The 14,271-nt window shown below is 57.9% G+C and overlaps 1 protein-coding gene across 5 annotated transcripts in view; it reads left to right on the top strand.

Annotated features, from left to right (window-relative positions):
* The first annotated feature begins 8,568 nt into the window (after positions 1-8,568).
* Positions 8,569-14,271, top strand: part of ARHGAP26 (Rho GTPase activating protein 26) — a 113,613-nt gene continuing 107,910 nt past the window's right edge. For all 5 annotated transcript variants that reach the window (XM_068409673.1, XM_068409675.1, XM_068409672.1 and 2 more), the window contains exon 1: positions 8,569-8,877. In XM_068409673.1, coding sequence (XP_068265774.1) covers positions 8,724-8,877 — 154 coding nt within the window. In that variant the 5' untranslated portion in view covers positions 8,569-8,723. The remainder of the gene's footprint in view (positions 8,878-14,271) is intronic.

The following is a 14,271-nucleotide window of genomic DNA, read 5'->3' as shown; positions in this document are numbered from 1 at the left end:
CAGGGGCTGGTGCCCTGCGAGCTGGCTGTGGCTCTGCTGCACCTCGGTGTCACCAGAGCCCGGCACCCCCCCCGTGTCCAGCCTCAAGGAGCTGAACTAGGCTCCTGCAAGGAGAGCCTGCCAAGGAACACAGGGTGGTGGGGCTCCTCCAAACCAGAAGGTTTTGAAGGCTTTGAAGCTGGGACGTGCTTTGTGGGTCCCACACGAGGCTCATTTCCTTGCCCAGCTCCGCAGCCTGTGGTTCCTCTGGCACAACCGGGCGCCCATCAGCTCCAGCTGAATCGGATGCCTGGGCTGTGTGAGACTGACTTTCTCCCTTAATCTGACCAACTCTAAGGGTGTCACTTACAAAGGAGAGCTGAGGAATGTACAAATTCCTTGGCATGAATCTGTGGGATGGTTTTCAAAGGGGATATGTGGCATGTGTGTGATGGAAAGCAGTTGACTTCCAGCCCTTGGTGAGCGCTAGGTGTAAAACAGGCTGGTTACGTCTCTGGGTGCTGACTGCTGCTGTTCCCTCTCCAACGTGCACCTCAGTAAGTCTTTCCAGGAGAGGGTGACCTGCTCCTGCATCCCCAGCTCAGCGGGGTCCGGCGCTCCTCTGCCTCTTGCTCCCTCTCCCCACCACAAACACTGTACAACGACCTGTGCAAGTGTTTTTCCATGGAGCAAAGCTCCCGCGTAGCACACGGGTAGAGGCTCGTATTTTGTGTTTGCAGAGGAGATGAGTGGCAGCTCCTTGGCTGGGCCTTCCATGAGATCTTGTATTTCCCGTAAAAAATGAGAGTAAGTACAGACAGACTGTTCGGCCTTTCCTGACAATGAAACTTTGTCATATCTATAATTAACACTGTTATTTAAATACTTCCTTCATGAACATCTTTGAAGATTTCATGGCCCTTGGTTCATTTCTTGCTTTTCCACTTCAGCTTCCCGTACCGCAGTGATTCCCAGGGGCACGACTGAGTTCACTTTTCCATTTAATTGACAACTTGTTTCTGACTTTGCCTTTGTGTGTTTAGCTGCAGCTTGAGCAGCCTGGTTGATGCCTTGTCCCTGCCCAAAAGGCACCTGACAGCCCTTTTATTTTCCTCCAGGAAAAGCTTCCCAGGGAGTCTGGAGAACATCTATGACCAACACTTTTCTTTCTTTCAGAAACCTTTTCATCCCAGTGATGCAGTCCCATAGGAATGTCATTGTGGCTGTTGGTTTAATCCTTAACTTCAGCCCTTAGCTGCAGGGTGGGGAGTGCTGGAGCCTTGCACCCACCAGCACCATCCTATGGTGTGCTCCCCGCAGCCCTGACGGGACGGGGATGGACGTGTGGTGGGTGCACTGTGGGGCTGGGTCCCCTCGCAAGTACAGCTGCTTCCAGCGGTTGTGGCTGTGTCAGCTGGGCCCTGGGGAAACCTGCTGCTCTGAGCCTTTCCTGTTCCCAGAGGATGTCATCTGAGCTTGCCTAGGTGCAGGAAAAGCTGTAGGAGAGACCTGGGGTGCTCTCAGCCCCCCGAGATCTGTGGGGTTGAGTAGGGGACCTGCACCATTGCACTAGCCCTCATGGTGGATTTTCCTTGCAGTGTGCTGCACTTCTCCCTTTGTGACATTGGAAGGGGCTGCCCAGGGCGGTGGTGGAGTCACCATCTCTGGAGGGGTTTAAGAAAAGACTGGACATGGCACTTAGTGCCCTGGTCTAGTTGCCATGGTGGTGTCAGGGCAATGGTTGGACTCGATGATCCCAGAGGGCTCTTCCAACCTGGTCAGTTCTGTGAGTAACATTTCCTTTGCTACTCTGGCAGCTGCAGAGAAAGCAGATTCTCTTTTTCCTCCACCCAGCTTGGTAAATACCCACCGCTTTGCTCCACAGAACTCCTGCGTGGGGAGGCCTGGATGGGAAAGGAACTGGGGAAGCTCTTGGGCAGCACAGCAGAAACACAGGTGTGAAGGGCACAGTGAGGCTGGAAGCCTCCCTTCTCTCAGGGTGAGATGTAACCTGGACCATGAGCAAGGAAACGACGATCTTCAGTGCAATTAACCCTGGAAGGTAATTATAGATACACACGCACAGAGGTAAGCAGTGAAGTTCCTTTATGTGTGTTCTTCCTGCATCACGTTAGATGTGCTAAATGCCTCCAGACAGCCCAGCTCCATGACCCAGTAACTTCTGACCCTCGTCTTTGTGCTTGAATGATCGTCACATCTCCAGAAGTTAGGACCACGCAGCCTCATGATCTGTAGCACGGACTGAATCGTGCACAGATAACAGACGGTAACGCAGGGCTTTGTTCTGTCCCCACGTGTGTGCACGGCGCCGTTAGCACTGACAGTGTGAGTGGTGCTTGAAAATGAGATGGAGAAGGGGTCGTTGTGGCCTGAATCAGTGATTTGTGCTGCTGGGTAACTGAGCCTCTGCAATCTCCCGATTCAGGCATTAGTCTTTAAAATAATGTTTCTGTTTTGTAAGTTATTTTATGTCCCGTTCCTGGGCAGGGCAGTGTGACCGCAGACCCAGGCATGACGATTCCAAAAGCTGCTCTTCTGTGGTACTTCGGTGTAAGGATCTCATGGTGCTTTTGATCATCGGTCATTAATACCATCCCCACCACCAAATTAAGGGAAGACAAAGGAGGCACTGAGTGTTGAAGCCAGGCCTCCTGGTTCCAGCACCATGAGGATCATCACCCTGGAAACAAAAGTCAAAGCATAACATCAGGCAAGGAAAAGCCAAAGGGATTCACGAGTGTCCCTGTGCTCTGGGGAGGGTCCTGCCAGCGGGCTGGTTTTGGGGTCAAAACTTGGACAGGAGAAGGGAGGTTCGCAGTCAGGGCAGGTGTTGGAGCAGAGTATAAACCTTAACCAAGTAGTAAACACTTAAGTAAGGTGCCACTGAAATTGGGGAGGGAGGAGGCAAGCAGCACTCTGGAGAAGTGTGCCAAAAATCCACGGAGCTGGGAAATGTGCCACCTCCTGCAGCCAGCCTTACTGCTTATTTCCAGTGCGAAAGGACCGGCCCAGTTAGCAAAACTGAGGGGTCAGGTGAAGGTGAGAGATATAGATATAGATATATAGATATAGATGATATATAGATGATATGATATATAGATGATACTATATATATATATATATATATATATATATATATATATATATATAGCTTCTCAGTCTTAGCTAAAGGGTACTGAAAAAGATTTTCTTTTAACAAGGAATCAGGGCAAACCAACCTCCTAAACTGTCTAAAAGCACAAGCACAGAAATCTCTCAAGCCCGAGGAGCTCCTGTGCTTGCTCCGGACGCGCCGCTGCTGCATGTGGAAGCTGGGTCTTCGTCGATCTGCTCTGACACCTGCCAGGAAGATGAAGGGGAACGGTGCTGTCTTCTTCTGGAGACAGCTCCCCGCAGATGCGGTGCCCGTGGGCTTTGTTACTGCGATTCCTGCTCCCTTCTTGGCGCTCCCAGGTCTCCAGGAGGCACGTGCCAGGCGAGCGGCTTGGCAAAGATGGTGCTGTGAGTAGTTGGCACGTCCTGGACACGTACGAGCGGGTGTGACTGCTGCAGAGCAAAAGCAAGAGAAGCCAATTAGCCCAAGACAGACGGCAGCTCATAGCAGCTCTGGTTGCTGCAATATGCTCTCTGCGGGGGAGAAAATCTGATTGCCCGAGGCACAAACAACAGATACAGGGACTTGGGAGGAAAGAGATGTGGAGATGATTACTGCTGCAAGTAGGACACCACACACTGACTAATAGCATCTCACGTTGATATTTCCATTCAAAATGAAACAATTACCAAACCTGTGGTGCCTGTGAAACCCAGGAAGACTTGGTAGCACAAGTGGCTAATGATGAGTATTACCAAAAAAATTTATTGGAGGTTAACAAGTGTAAGCTGGGAGCTGAGGAGGTTTTGTAGACTGGGAGGTGGGACCCCAGCCCTGCTTGCTTTTCACTTCAGGGAGACCTGACCCCATGCAGAGGCTCGTTCTGTGCAGAGACCTGTGTTCTGGGTTGTCTCGGCCACCCCTGCAAACCTGCCTGAAGGCCAGAAGGAGGGACTGCAAGGAGAAGTTAGCTGGAGAAGGGAAAAGAGGAATCGAGGAGGTCAATCTGATAAGAACATACCCAGAGCGTATTTCCAGGCTGACACGGCTGCACTGGGGAAGGGGAAGCTCTTGGTGTCTGCTCTGGAGCTGTATTCACAGCAAAAGGTCCAAGCTCAAGGATCTGGTCTCTCAGAAGGCTGGCAGTAGAATAGGTCAATACATGCCCTTTGGTTTACAACAGGGAATTCACACAGATTCATTGCGATGGTCTAATGTATTATCTGGAACATTTTTTTTTGGGGGGCCATATACAATGCTTCATCTGTGCCTAGCTCAAACAAAATCCTTGAGAGCAAGAAAGATGTGTGTGTGATATATAGTCATGTAATAAATAGACCTTGAACATTGCTGCTGGAGGGCAATTCCAAGAAACCTCTCGTGCAGCTCCTCGTTTCTGACAGCCAAGATGCCATTGGAGTCTCCTGGGCTTTAAAGAAAAGCATTAGTGTGCCCAAGTGTCTGGTGTTTTGAGATGTGATTAGTGGGTGGTTTTCCACCTTCCCTCCCCCTGTAACACTGGTTCTAACTTCCACAAGTAGCAGCAGTGCTGCAGGACTGGGGGTCAGCTGTTGGGGGGCAGCCTCCCAAGTCCCCCACACGAGACCCTCGCAGGATAACTGGGTTTAACGTCCCCGGGGAGGCACCGTGGTCCCCGTGCCTGGCTGCCCGTGCTCAGCACGCGTCTGTTGCTCCGAGGCTACGGAGACGGGGCTGTGAGATGCCAGGAGCTGACACGGCAGCTCGGCACTGCCGGGGGGGACGGGGCTGGCTCCCCCCCGCCCGCTCCTGCTGTCACTCCGGCTCCTGCTTCACCTGCCTGGCAGAAAGCTTTCCTGGAGGAGAAGTGGCTTGTTCCTGCTGTGTTAGCAGTGACTTTCACAGAGGTCCAGCAACCCCTGCAAGGGTGGGGGCAGCAGAATGGAGGTGGGGAGATGCTGTGCTCAGCCACATTAGGGAGCTGATCCAGCTGAAAACCAGCTCTTAAAGAAAAATTTGTTAATTTTTCAAACCAACCTGCTTAGTACAGGTGATTGGATGACCCAGCCAGAGGTAACGCTGGAGGGCTGGGAAGGGCAGCTGGGGCTGAGCTGAGCTGATGCTATTGCAGTCTCCTGCTTGGCTGTGGCTGGGCTGGCCCCTGCACCAGCACCGGTGGTTATTTGATCCCAGAGTGAGCTGAACTAGGTAGAAACGGTTCTTTTTTTTTTTTTTTTTTCTTCTTTTTCATGCTGGATTAGTTTTCTGCTGACTTTGCTCCCTGAGTGAGTTAGCTGTGGGATGCGGGTTGGTGACTGAGCGAGGGAGAATGTGTTAATGTGTGGCCAAGGCCGGGCTGGCGAGTGGGAGCGTGGGGCTGTGGTGGGTGTGGGTTTCATCTGCTGGAAGCGAGTGTGGGCACAGCCCTGAGGAGGGCTGGGGGGTGGCAGGGCCAGCGCTGCACCGGCGGGCAGGTTCCTGGTGGTTTGAATGGCTGGACCCTACGCAGCATCCAATTGACTCGGCTCACTTGGAGGTGAGACAACCAAGTTGCTCGAAAAAAAATAAATCAAAGCAGGCAGGCAAATACCCAGGGACTGCAGAGGGATGCAAGCTGTTAGTTACAGGCAGGAGATGTGGAAGTTGGGGTTTTTTCTTTGCTTATTTTCCCCTTCGGTGGTATTCTGTTACAGTTTGGATGCACAAACCTAGGAAACTGGGCTGGAAGATGTCCGTGGCTGTTCCTCCTCGGTGCCTCCTGCCCTGCTCCCACACTCGGACCTCAAACACGACGAGTGTATCCTGATGAAAGCAGCATCAGCCGGAAAAAGGGGAGATGAGTCTGTGATGTGGTGGGTTAATCTCTGCCTGCCCGAGGCCTCGGTTCCTGCCCTGTGATGTGTGGTGTTTCACATGTGGCAGAGCTTTGTAACGCCTCGATTCTGTCCTCATCAGAAAATGACAGTCTGAGCATCGTTACTGTCTGTGGTTGTGGAAAAGTGGTGAAAGAAATTCAGCTTCCAGTCCCAAATATTCTGATCCTCTAAGGCAGTATCCTAAAAATCTAGTTACAGGTTCTTCTGTGTTAGCTGTCAGGGCTGGAACATTCTTTTAATATGAACGATATAGAAGGATAAAACCAAAACGTGCTCCTGCGGCTTTCTACTGTGTGGAATTAAGGATTGTAATCCAAATAATACCATGTAGTGCTTTGACAGGGCTGTATGCATATGGCGTAAATGACAGGCAATTAAAGTTCATATCCTGCCTACAAGATAAGCATGTAATTAGTACCACATCCTTTTTTTATAATTAGGAGGCCTCATCCAAAAAGATGTGGCTTGCAAACCATATTTGAAGGCAGTGACTCAGCCAGAATTAGGCTGTGGAGTGAAGATGGAGAGAATTGTGCTTCAGACCTGCCAGCGAATAAAAAAAGCAGAGACAAAAGGTTGAGCTGGTATCGGGTCGCTGTGCCTGGGCCCATCCGCTGGAAAACAGAGCTGGATTAACTTCTGATCACCAGGCCCGGGCTGGATCCCGTTCTGTCAGCCCTACGCCAAGCCCAAGCTTTGTGCAAGACCATCCATCTCCCCCAGTTTGCACAAAAGCACAAAGCTGGCCCCCGCTCCGCGTCGCGTTTCACGGCTGACTGGGCAGGAATGCCGCCGCGCTCGGGCCGAGCCGCACAGGGCTCGTGTTCGCCCTCCCCGCCAGCCCGAACGGCTCAGCTGGGGACAACAGGGGGCTTCCAGCCGTCCGGGGATTATCCGCAAATGTGGCTGTTTGTCACAGTCTGGGGCAAGAGGCCACCACCGGCTCCGACGTGTCTCTGCCTGGGGGAGGCTGGGCCTGGACTTGGTGCCATCTTTTCGGGCCAAAATGGGTTTTCTCAGATCCGTGGGGCTGGAACTCTCCTGTTTTAATTGCTGATTAGCCGCCATCCCCCTTATGGCAGCCAGAGCCAAGACGATGAGGAGAAGCAATTGTTTTGTGGGCTGCAGTTTGTTCCTGGAAGCTCCCAGCCGAGGAAGGAGGTGACGAGGCAGTTGCCGCGTTCGGGCCAAATTCCTGGCATGTCCCTGAGGAAATGGGCTGCAGGGAGAAGCAGCCGGGTTCGTGCACGGCTACGCAGCACCGTCCTGCCCAGCACCATCTCCCTTGCTGGGCTGGAGAGGATGTGCTCCTGGGGACATTCTGGGGATGGGGACCTGCAGTCCCTCCACAGCACCAGCCTGCTGCTTGGTGCTGGTGCTCCTTCATGACGAGCCGTTTACAAGAGATTAAGGGTGTGTGTGGGTTTTTTTTGTGTTTTTTTTTGTTTTTTTCAGACTGGTTTGGGTTGGAAGGGACCTTAAAGATCATCTAGTTCCAACCCCCTGCCACAAGCAGGGACACCTTCCACCAGACCAGGTTGCTCCAAGCCCCATCCAGCCTGGCCTTGAACACGGCCAGGGAGGGGGCAGCCACAGCTTCTCTGGGCAACCTGGGCCAGGGTCTCACCCCCCTCACAGACAAGAATTTCTTCCTCATATCTCATCTAAATCTCCCCCCTTTCAGTATAAAACCGTTCCCCCTCATCCTGTCACTCCATGCCCTTGTAAAAAGCCCCTCTCCAGCTTTCCTGTAGCCCCTTCAGGCACTGGAAGGTGCTAGAAGGTCTCCCCGGAGCCTTCTGTTCTCCAGGCTGAACAGCCCCAGCTCTCTCAGCCTGTCTCCAGAGCAGAGGGGCTCCAGCCCTCTGAGCATCTCCGTGGCCTCCTCTGGACTCGCTCCAACACCTCCATGTCCTTCTGTTGGTGCCCCCAGAGCTGGACGCAGCACTGCAGGGGGGTCTCACGAGAGCGGAGCAGAGGGGCAGAATCCCCTCCCTCGCCCTGCTGGCCACGCTGCTGGGGATGCAGCCCAGGATGTGGTTGGCTCTCGGGGCTGCGAGCGCACGCTGCCGGCTCACGGTGAGCTTCTCGTCAACTCGCACTGTTGAACCCGGGGGAACGATCTCGGACGGGGATGTTTAACGGGAGGAAAAACATGGAAAGCTGCATCCTGGGGAGGCCCAACCAGCGGGGTGCGGGGGGTGCAGGCTTCCACGCAGCCCCGGGCCGGGGAGGCCTCGAGTAACCTCCTGCCTGCCGGTGCCGCGGGCGGGGGCCGGGCCGGGCCCGGGGCCGCTCCCGCCGCGCCCGCAGGGTGGGGTCCCTCCGGGGCACCGCCCTCCCCGCCCCCGCGGCTGATTGGCTCAGCGGCCGGCGTGGGCGTGGCCACGGGGGCAGTGGGCGTGGCGGCGGCGTGAGGGGCGGAGCGCGGCGCGTCGGGGTCGCCCATTGGCCGGAGGCGCGCGCGCGGGCGGGGCGTGTCGCGACGCGGGGGCGTGTCGCGGCGGCGGCGGTGCGGGCGGGCGGGCAGCGCGCGGGCCCTGCCCGGGCGGCGGCCCCAGAGCGGCGGCAGCTCCGCCTTCCCCCCCCCCCCCCCCTCCTCCGCCGCCGCGCCTCAGCGCTCCGCGGCGCCCGGCACCGTTCCGCTCCGCTCGGCCCGGTCAGGCCCGGCCCGGAGAGGCGGGCCCGCGTTTCGGCTTAAAAAAACGTTTATTTTTAATTTTTTTTAATTTTGTGTTTTTTTTTTTTTCCGGCGGCGCGCGGGTGCGGGCAGCATGGGGCTGCCGGCGCTGGAGTTCAGCGAGTGCTGCCTGGACAGCCCCCAGTTCCGGGAGCGGCTCCGCTCCCACGAGGCCGAGCTGGAGAAGACCAACAAGTTCATCAAGGAGCTCATCAAGGACGGGAAGTCGCTCGTCGCCGCCCTCAAGAGTAAGTGAGGGGCCGGGGGCGGCCCTGCCGGGGCCCCGCGCCCTCCGGCCGGACCCCCGGCACCGGCCCGCCGCGCTCCGCCTGCCCCGTCGTTGCCCACCTGCCGCCATCCGTGTCGCCCCGGCCCCGGGCCGGCTGGCTGGTCCGGCGGGCCGTGCCTGGTCCCGGTCCCGGTCCTGCTCCCTCAGGACACGCGTGGTCCCTCGGGCCGTGCCTGGCCCTGGCCCCCCAGGTCCCAGCCCGTGGCCCTCGGGGGCTGCGTCCTTCGGGGGTGGTTTGGGTGGGTGCCGTGCCCCCCCGGTTGTCCTCTGCCCCCTCTCCGTTCGGGGTGGGGGGTGCCCGGTGTCCCCCCTCCGTCCCCAGCGGTGTACGGGGACGCGGAGGCGGTTGCTGTGGGGGGGAGCCAGGGGCGGGGGGCAAAGCTGCAGGTTCGAGGGAGCGGGACGTGGGCTGCGGGTCTGGGGACACCCCGCCTGCACCCGGCAGCCTCCCGGTGCCCCCCACGGCCAGGCTGGGCTGGGGACACCTCTGCATGGCCACCCGCTGCCACGGCTGGGTGGGCTGTGCCCTGGGGTGCCGCCGTGGGTGGGCTCTGTCCCTGCTGGTCCCCACACGGGGTCACGGGGGGTGTTTTTTTCTTTTTTTTTTTAAGTTTCTTTGGCCCAAATCCCAGGTCACTTCCACGCCAGCAGGTTTCCCGTACCAAGCACGCCGGCAGTGCGAGTTGTCACCACGAGCTCGCCCTGCCCTGCTCCGGTTCGGTGCCGTGGGGCGGTGGGACAGGCGAGGGGCACGTCCACGCACACCCGTGCCGTGGGGCTCCCCGCGGCATCGCCGGTGACACGCCAGCCTGGCCTCGGGGACGCGGCAGGGGTGTTTGGGGAGCTGAGGCGCGGCCGTGCCGGTCCCGGAGCACACAGGCAGGTGATGCTCTGGCCAAGCCCACCACCCCGTCCCATCAGCCACGGGGCTGATTCTGGCTCCCACCCCGTCACACCTCACCCCACGGGTGCAGTTTCCCTGCATCTGGTGAGGTCTGGATTGCAGGGACTTGCGTTGTACCAATTCTTGGTGTTTGGGTTAAAAAAAACCCAAACAACCAAACCCAACAGCTTTGGGTGCGTTTATGGTTCTGCAGGTCTGAGCTGTCTGCTGCTGCGGTGCGTTTGCCTGTCGAGCTGCAAGGCAGCCTGTGCCTGTCCAAGCCTGGAGCGTTCATTGTATCGCAGAACAAATCCTACAGCGTTGTTCTTCACTGAAAATAAATTTCAGTCATGAACTGGTGGGTCCCAAGGGCGTTCATCTCCGGGCTTAGTCAGCGGGTACCTCTAGCGGCTCGCTCGGCAGGTGCTGCCCAGGTCACGCTGCACAGCAGGTATTTTTAGGTGCTCGTGGCTCCTGGTGGGCTCCTCTGCCACCGCCCGGGGCCGTGGCCGTGCCGCACAGCCTCCGCACCCTGGGCTGCTCGCGCCGGGGCAGGAAGAACGCTCGCCGGCCTCCGGAGATAAGGATGTTTTTATGGCTGAATTGTTTTGTAGCCTCTGTTGAATGCGTTCCTGGATTAGACCTTAATTCCTGCGCAGGGCCGGGGGTATGTTCCGCTGACGCCCAGCCTGCGGTTGGCAGGAACAATGACCGTTTTGCTGGAGCACTGATCAGTGCCCAAGCACCGGTGCTGCCCGTGGCGCAGGGGTGTGCGGGCGCGGTGGCACGCTCCTGGTAGAGGGGGTCTGCAGGGCCCTTTGGGGGAAGGTTTGGGGTGCGTGGGACGGGGCATGGGGATGAGTGTCCCCTCCCTGGCTGTGATGCTCGGCCACTCTGTGCATCCTTCTCCCACTGTGAGAGCCACCTCACCGGCTGCCAGCGAGCCGTGACGCCTCTGACTTCCCCATGGAGAGACCTGGCACAGGACAGCGTCTGGCCCGGCTCTTTCCACGTGTGTTGCCCTCGGTGTGCGATGGGTCTGAGGTCTGTAATGTTGCGTGGGCCATTACAGACCCTCTGGGCACCTAGATGGAGATGCTCCAGGGGTGGAGAGCTGCTGCGCTGCCTCTTACTGGGGGTTGTTCCCGTTTCACTGCTGCAGGTGTTTGGGATGGCACCGCCGTGAGCCGGAGCCGGTGGTACCTGGTGGCCGTTCCTGGCAGTGACCCTTCTACCAGGCTTTTATTTTTCTCTGGTGTCTCCAAGGGGTTCGTCTCCCCGTGGCTGGACAGGGCGGCCTTATCTCACCGCTGGCATCGCCTCCATGCCCGCTCCGTGGCTGTCGTGGGGTGTGCAGGGACGCGGGGCAGGACGGGAGAGCAGCAATGCCCTAGGTTGGGGCATGCTGCCTCCGGGGCTCGGAGGGCGGCTGGGCTCTTGGCACAGCGAGGCGGCCTGCGACCAAAGTTACTTGAAGTCTTGGCAATATCCTCTCTCGTTTTCCTTCCTCTTGCGTTTTCTGCTGAACGTTTCACGTCCTCTTTGTTTTAAGACAGGCGCAGGGGGAACGTAACTCTTTGTGTGTCAGCGGGGAGCGAGGCGGAGGGGCAGCTTGGACAGGGCTGTGGCACGGTCCTGCGGCAGGGAGGATGGTGCAGGAGGAAGGAAGGTGCAGGAGGAAGGATGGTGCAGGAGGAAGGAGGACCCCTCCACAGCTCTGGCCCCTCGCAGCCCCCACGCTGCCGACACCAGGAGTGGTGCAGGGACAGCGAGGCTGGTGTGAAGGCACCTGAGAAGGTCTCTGGATTCGGTGGAGGAGCTGTGCTGCAGCTGCCCTGCTTTTGCCCTCTGTGACGGTATGGACAGAAATGAGACTGGCTCACAGTGCTTTCTCCTTCATTTGAAAAAGCATAAATTCGGAAGGTTGAAAATATTCCTCGTTTGCTGAAGGGCTGGTCTGGCTAAATGTGCTCTGATGCCGAGGGCATCTCTGGAGTGTGTATATATATAGGTATATATATATAAAAATACCGTGGTTTTTTCCCCCCAGTGAATATCTGTGCCTATTTCTATTGTCTCCCTTTGCTGCTTAGCTGCTCTGAGGACTGACCTGGTTTTCAGCAAAACGTGTCCCCCTTCCTCCCGTATTCACCATGCGTAAATTATTTAGAAAGTTTTGCAAATGCAAAGACCTCAAGTGAGACATAAATAATGAACTCGAAGCTTGGATGCTGTGAAACTTGTTCTCCAGCGAAGGAGCCGTGGTGACCGTCGGTACCGGGGATACGGAAGCCTTTTGCCCCGTCGCCTGTGAGCAGGCAGGGTGGTGCGTCCCGGCCGGCGGCTGGTCCTGGTATGGCGGCTGCCTGCGGTGCCGGCATCGCCTCCAGCCCCTCAGCTTGGGTGGAGGGGGGTATCATAGAATCATAGAATGGTTTGGGTTGGAAGGGACCTTAAAGACCATCTAGTTCCAACCCCCTGCCACAAGCAGGGACACCTTCCACCAGACCAGGTTGCTCCAAGCCCCATCCAACCTGGCCTTGAACACTGCCAGGGAGGGGGCAGCCACAGCTGCTCTGGGCAGCCTGGGCCAGTGTCTCACCACCCTCACAGCAAAGAATTTCTTCTTAATGTCTAATCTAAACCTACCAGTGTCGAGCCCAGTTGCCCAGATGGTGACGCAGAGATGCTTTATTCAGAAAACGAGCAGCACACGTAGCGATGGGGGGTGTGGGGGTGCGGGCGGCTGGCAGCCATCGCCTCCCCCGTGCCGCTGCGGGGGGCTGAGCGGGGACACCCTCCTCCTCCTCCTCCCCGCAGCCCCCAGCTCTCCCCGCGCTGACAGACGCTGTGCCACAGGGGTGACACACAGACGTGTCCCCGTGGCGGTGGGGCTGCGGGGGGCTGCGGGCTGTCCCCTCCTTCGGGCGCCGGGGCTGCAGCGCGGTGCCCTGCCACGTTTCTGCTGCTGGTTTGTTTTGCTCCTTCCTCCAAGTCCCAAGCACTAATTTGAAGCCACCGAGCTCGTCCACACCCCGGCTTCTGCTGCGCTCGCACGTCGCAGGCTGCAATTTGTGTGGTGGGGCTGGCGGGGGCTCTGCAGACCCCCTCCCCACGAGGGGCACGGGGCTGGACCCCGGCTGGGCTGTGCCGTGCCCAGGGCTCCCGCGGGAAGGGCAGAGGTGCCCGTGCTCCTGAAAAGCCCAGTCGGGCCAGTTTGGGGCTTTGGATCATTTTCCTTTGGCTGTTTTTCGGCCGGGTGGTGAGGAGGGGCAGGACCGACGGGGGATGCGGGGAAGGGGTGATGCTGGGGGGAGCCTGAGCTGGGGTGGTTGTGTGGTTCCCGGCGGTGCCATTGGCGTGCCGGGCTCTGCCATGGACCATGCGCTCGCACACGGATTCAGTTCCACGTCTCGGCAGCCTCTTGCCGCAGCCGAGCCTTTATGAAACGCGTGTGCCTGTGGCCGCGGTGCCACGGTGCCATACCCGGAGCTGGCACCGGCTCGGCGGCTCGCCTGGAAACGAAAGTGAAACTTCAGTCCAGTGTTTGGCCTGAGCAGTTAATTCCCCTTTGAGACAAACAAGGCGTACCCCGGAATCGGGAGGTGTCGCAGGCGCTGGGCAATACCTGCCCTTGCCTTCTGCCCTCGGGTGTGTTGGGGGAAGAGCCGTGTCTCGGGCTGCTTCACAGCCCGGTGCTGGCTGGGGTGACGCGTCCTTGTGCCGCAGGCGCCTGCCAGCGCTGGGGAGGAAGAACCCAAAGCCCTTCTTGGGTTATTTTCATCCTTTTGCCCCTTCTGGTCCCTGAAGAAAGCAGTAACAGCCCAAACCTTCCCATCACCAGATGGGAGGGATCGACATACGGAGGTTTAGGTCTGGCCTTTCCAGGAGTGGCCTTATTTTTGCGGGTGCAAACGTGAATGGTTAGAGCCGTGCTCCTACCTAGGGGACGGCTGGGTTTGGAGGGAGAGGGATGTTACGCTTTCTGGAGGGTGCAAACTGAAAATATCCCCCGTGTTGGGTTGCTGTGGCCGCTCGCGTTGGGCTCTGCTCTGGCTGTGCCGTCGGGTTTGGCGTTAGGCTCCAGCGCTGGGTGCTGGCCGCCCACGAGCATCTTCCCAGGGCCGAGGAAATCGCGGTGAGGAGGGTTCCCTGGGGCTCAGTGGGGCAGAAGACCCGGTCCCCTCCCGGGCGGTGGGACCCCGCTTTGCCCGAGGAGCTCGGAGGGGTGGGGGGGGCTCTGCCGGCACCAAGTGGGGGGAAAGCACGTGGGTTTGGGGCTTGGTTGCTAAGATGAGTTGCTTCTGATTTTTCCTGCTTTGTTCACCCAGGTGGCTCCCTCATGTCAGGGTGTATTTTTTCCCCCCGTTGCTTTCAGAGGGTGGTAGGAAACATTCGGTGCGGGGAATACTTTGTGCTATAGGAGAGGTACGTGGTTACAGCTCAGCCAGCCAGTCCTGCCCCTGTGCT

The sequence above is a fragment of the Nyctibius grandis genome, chromosome 10 (assembly GCF_013368605.1).
Source record: "Nyctibius grandis isolate bNycGra1 chromosome 10, bNycGra1.pri, whole genome shotgun sequence".
Lineage (NCBI taxonomy): Eukaryota > Metazoa > Chordata > Aves > Nyctibiiformes > Nyctibiidae > Nyctibius > Nyctibius grandis.
The sequence above is the reverse complement of the archived record's forward strand: the minus strand, read 5'-3'. Positions and strand labels throughout refer to the sequence as shown.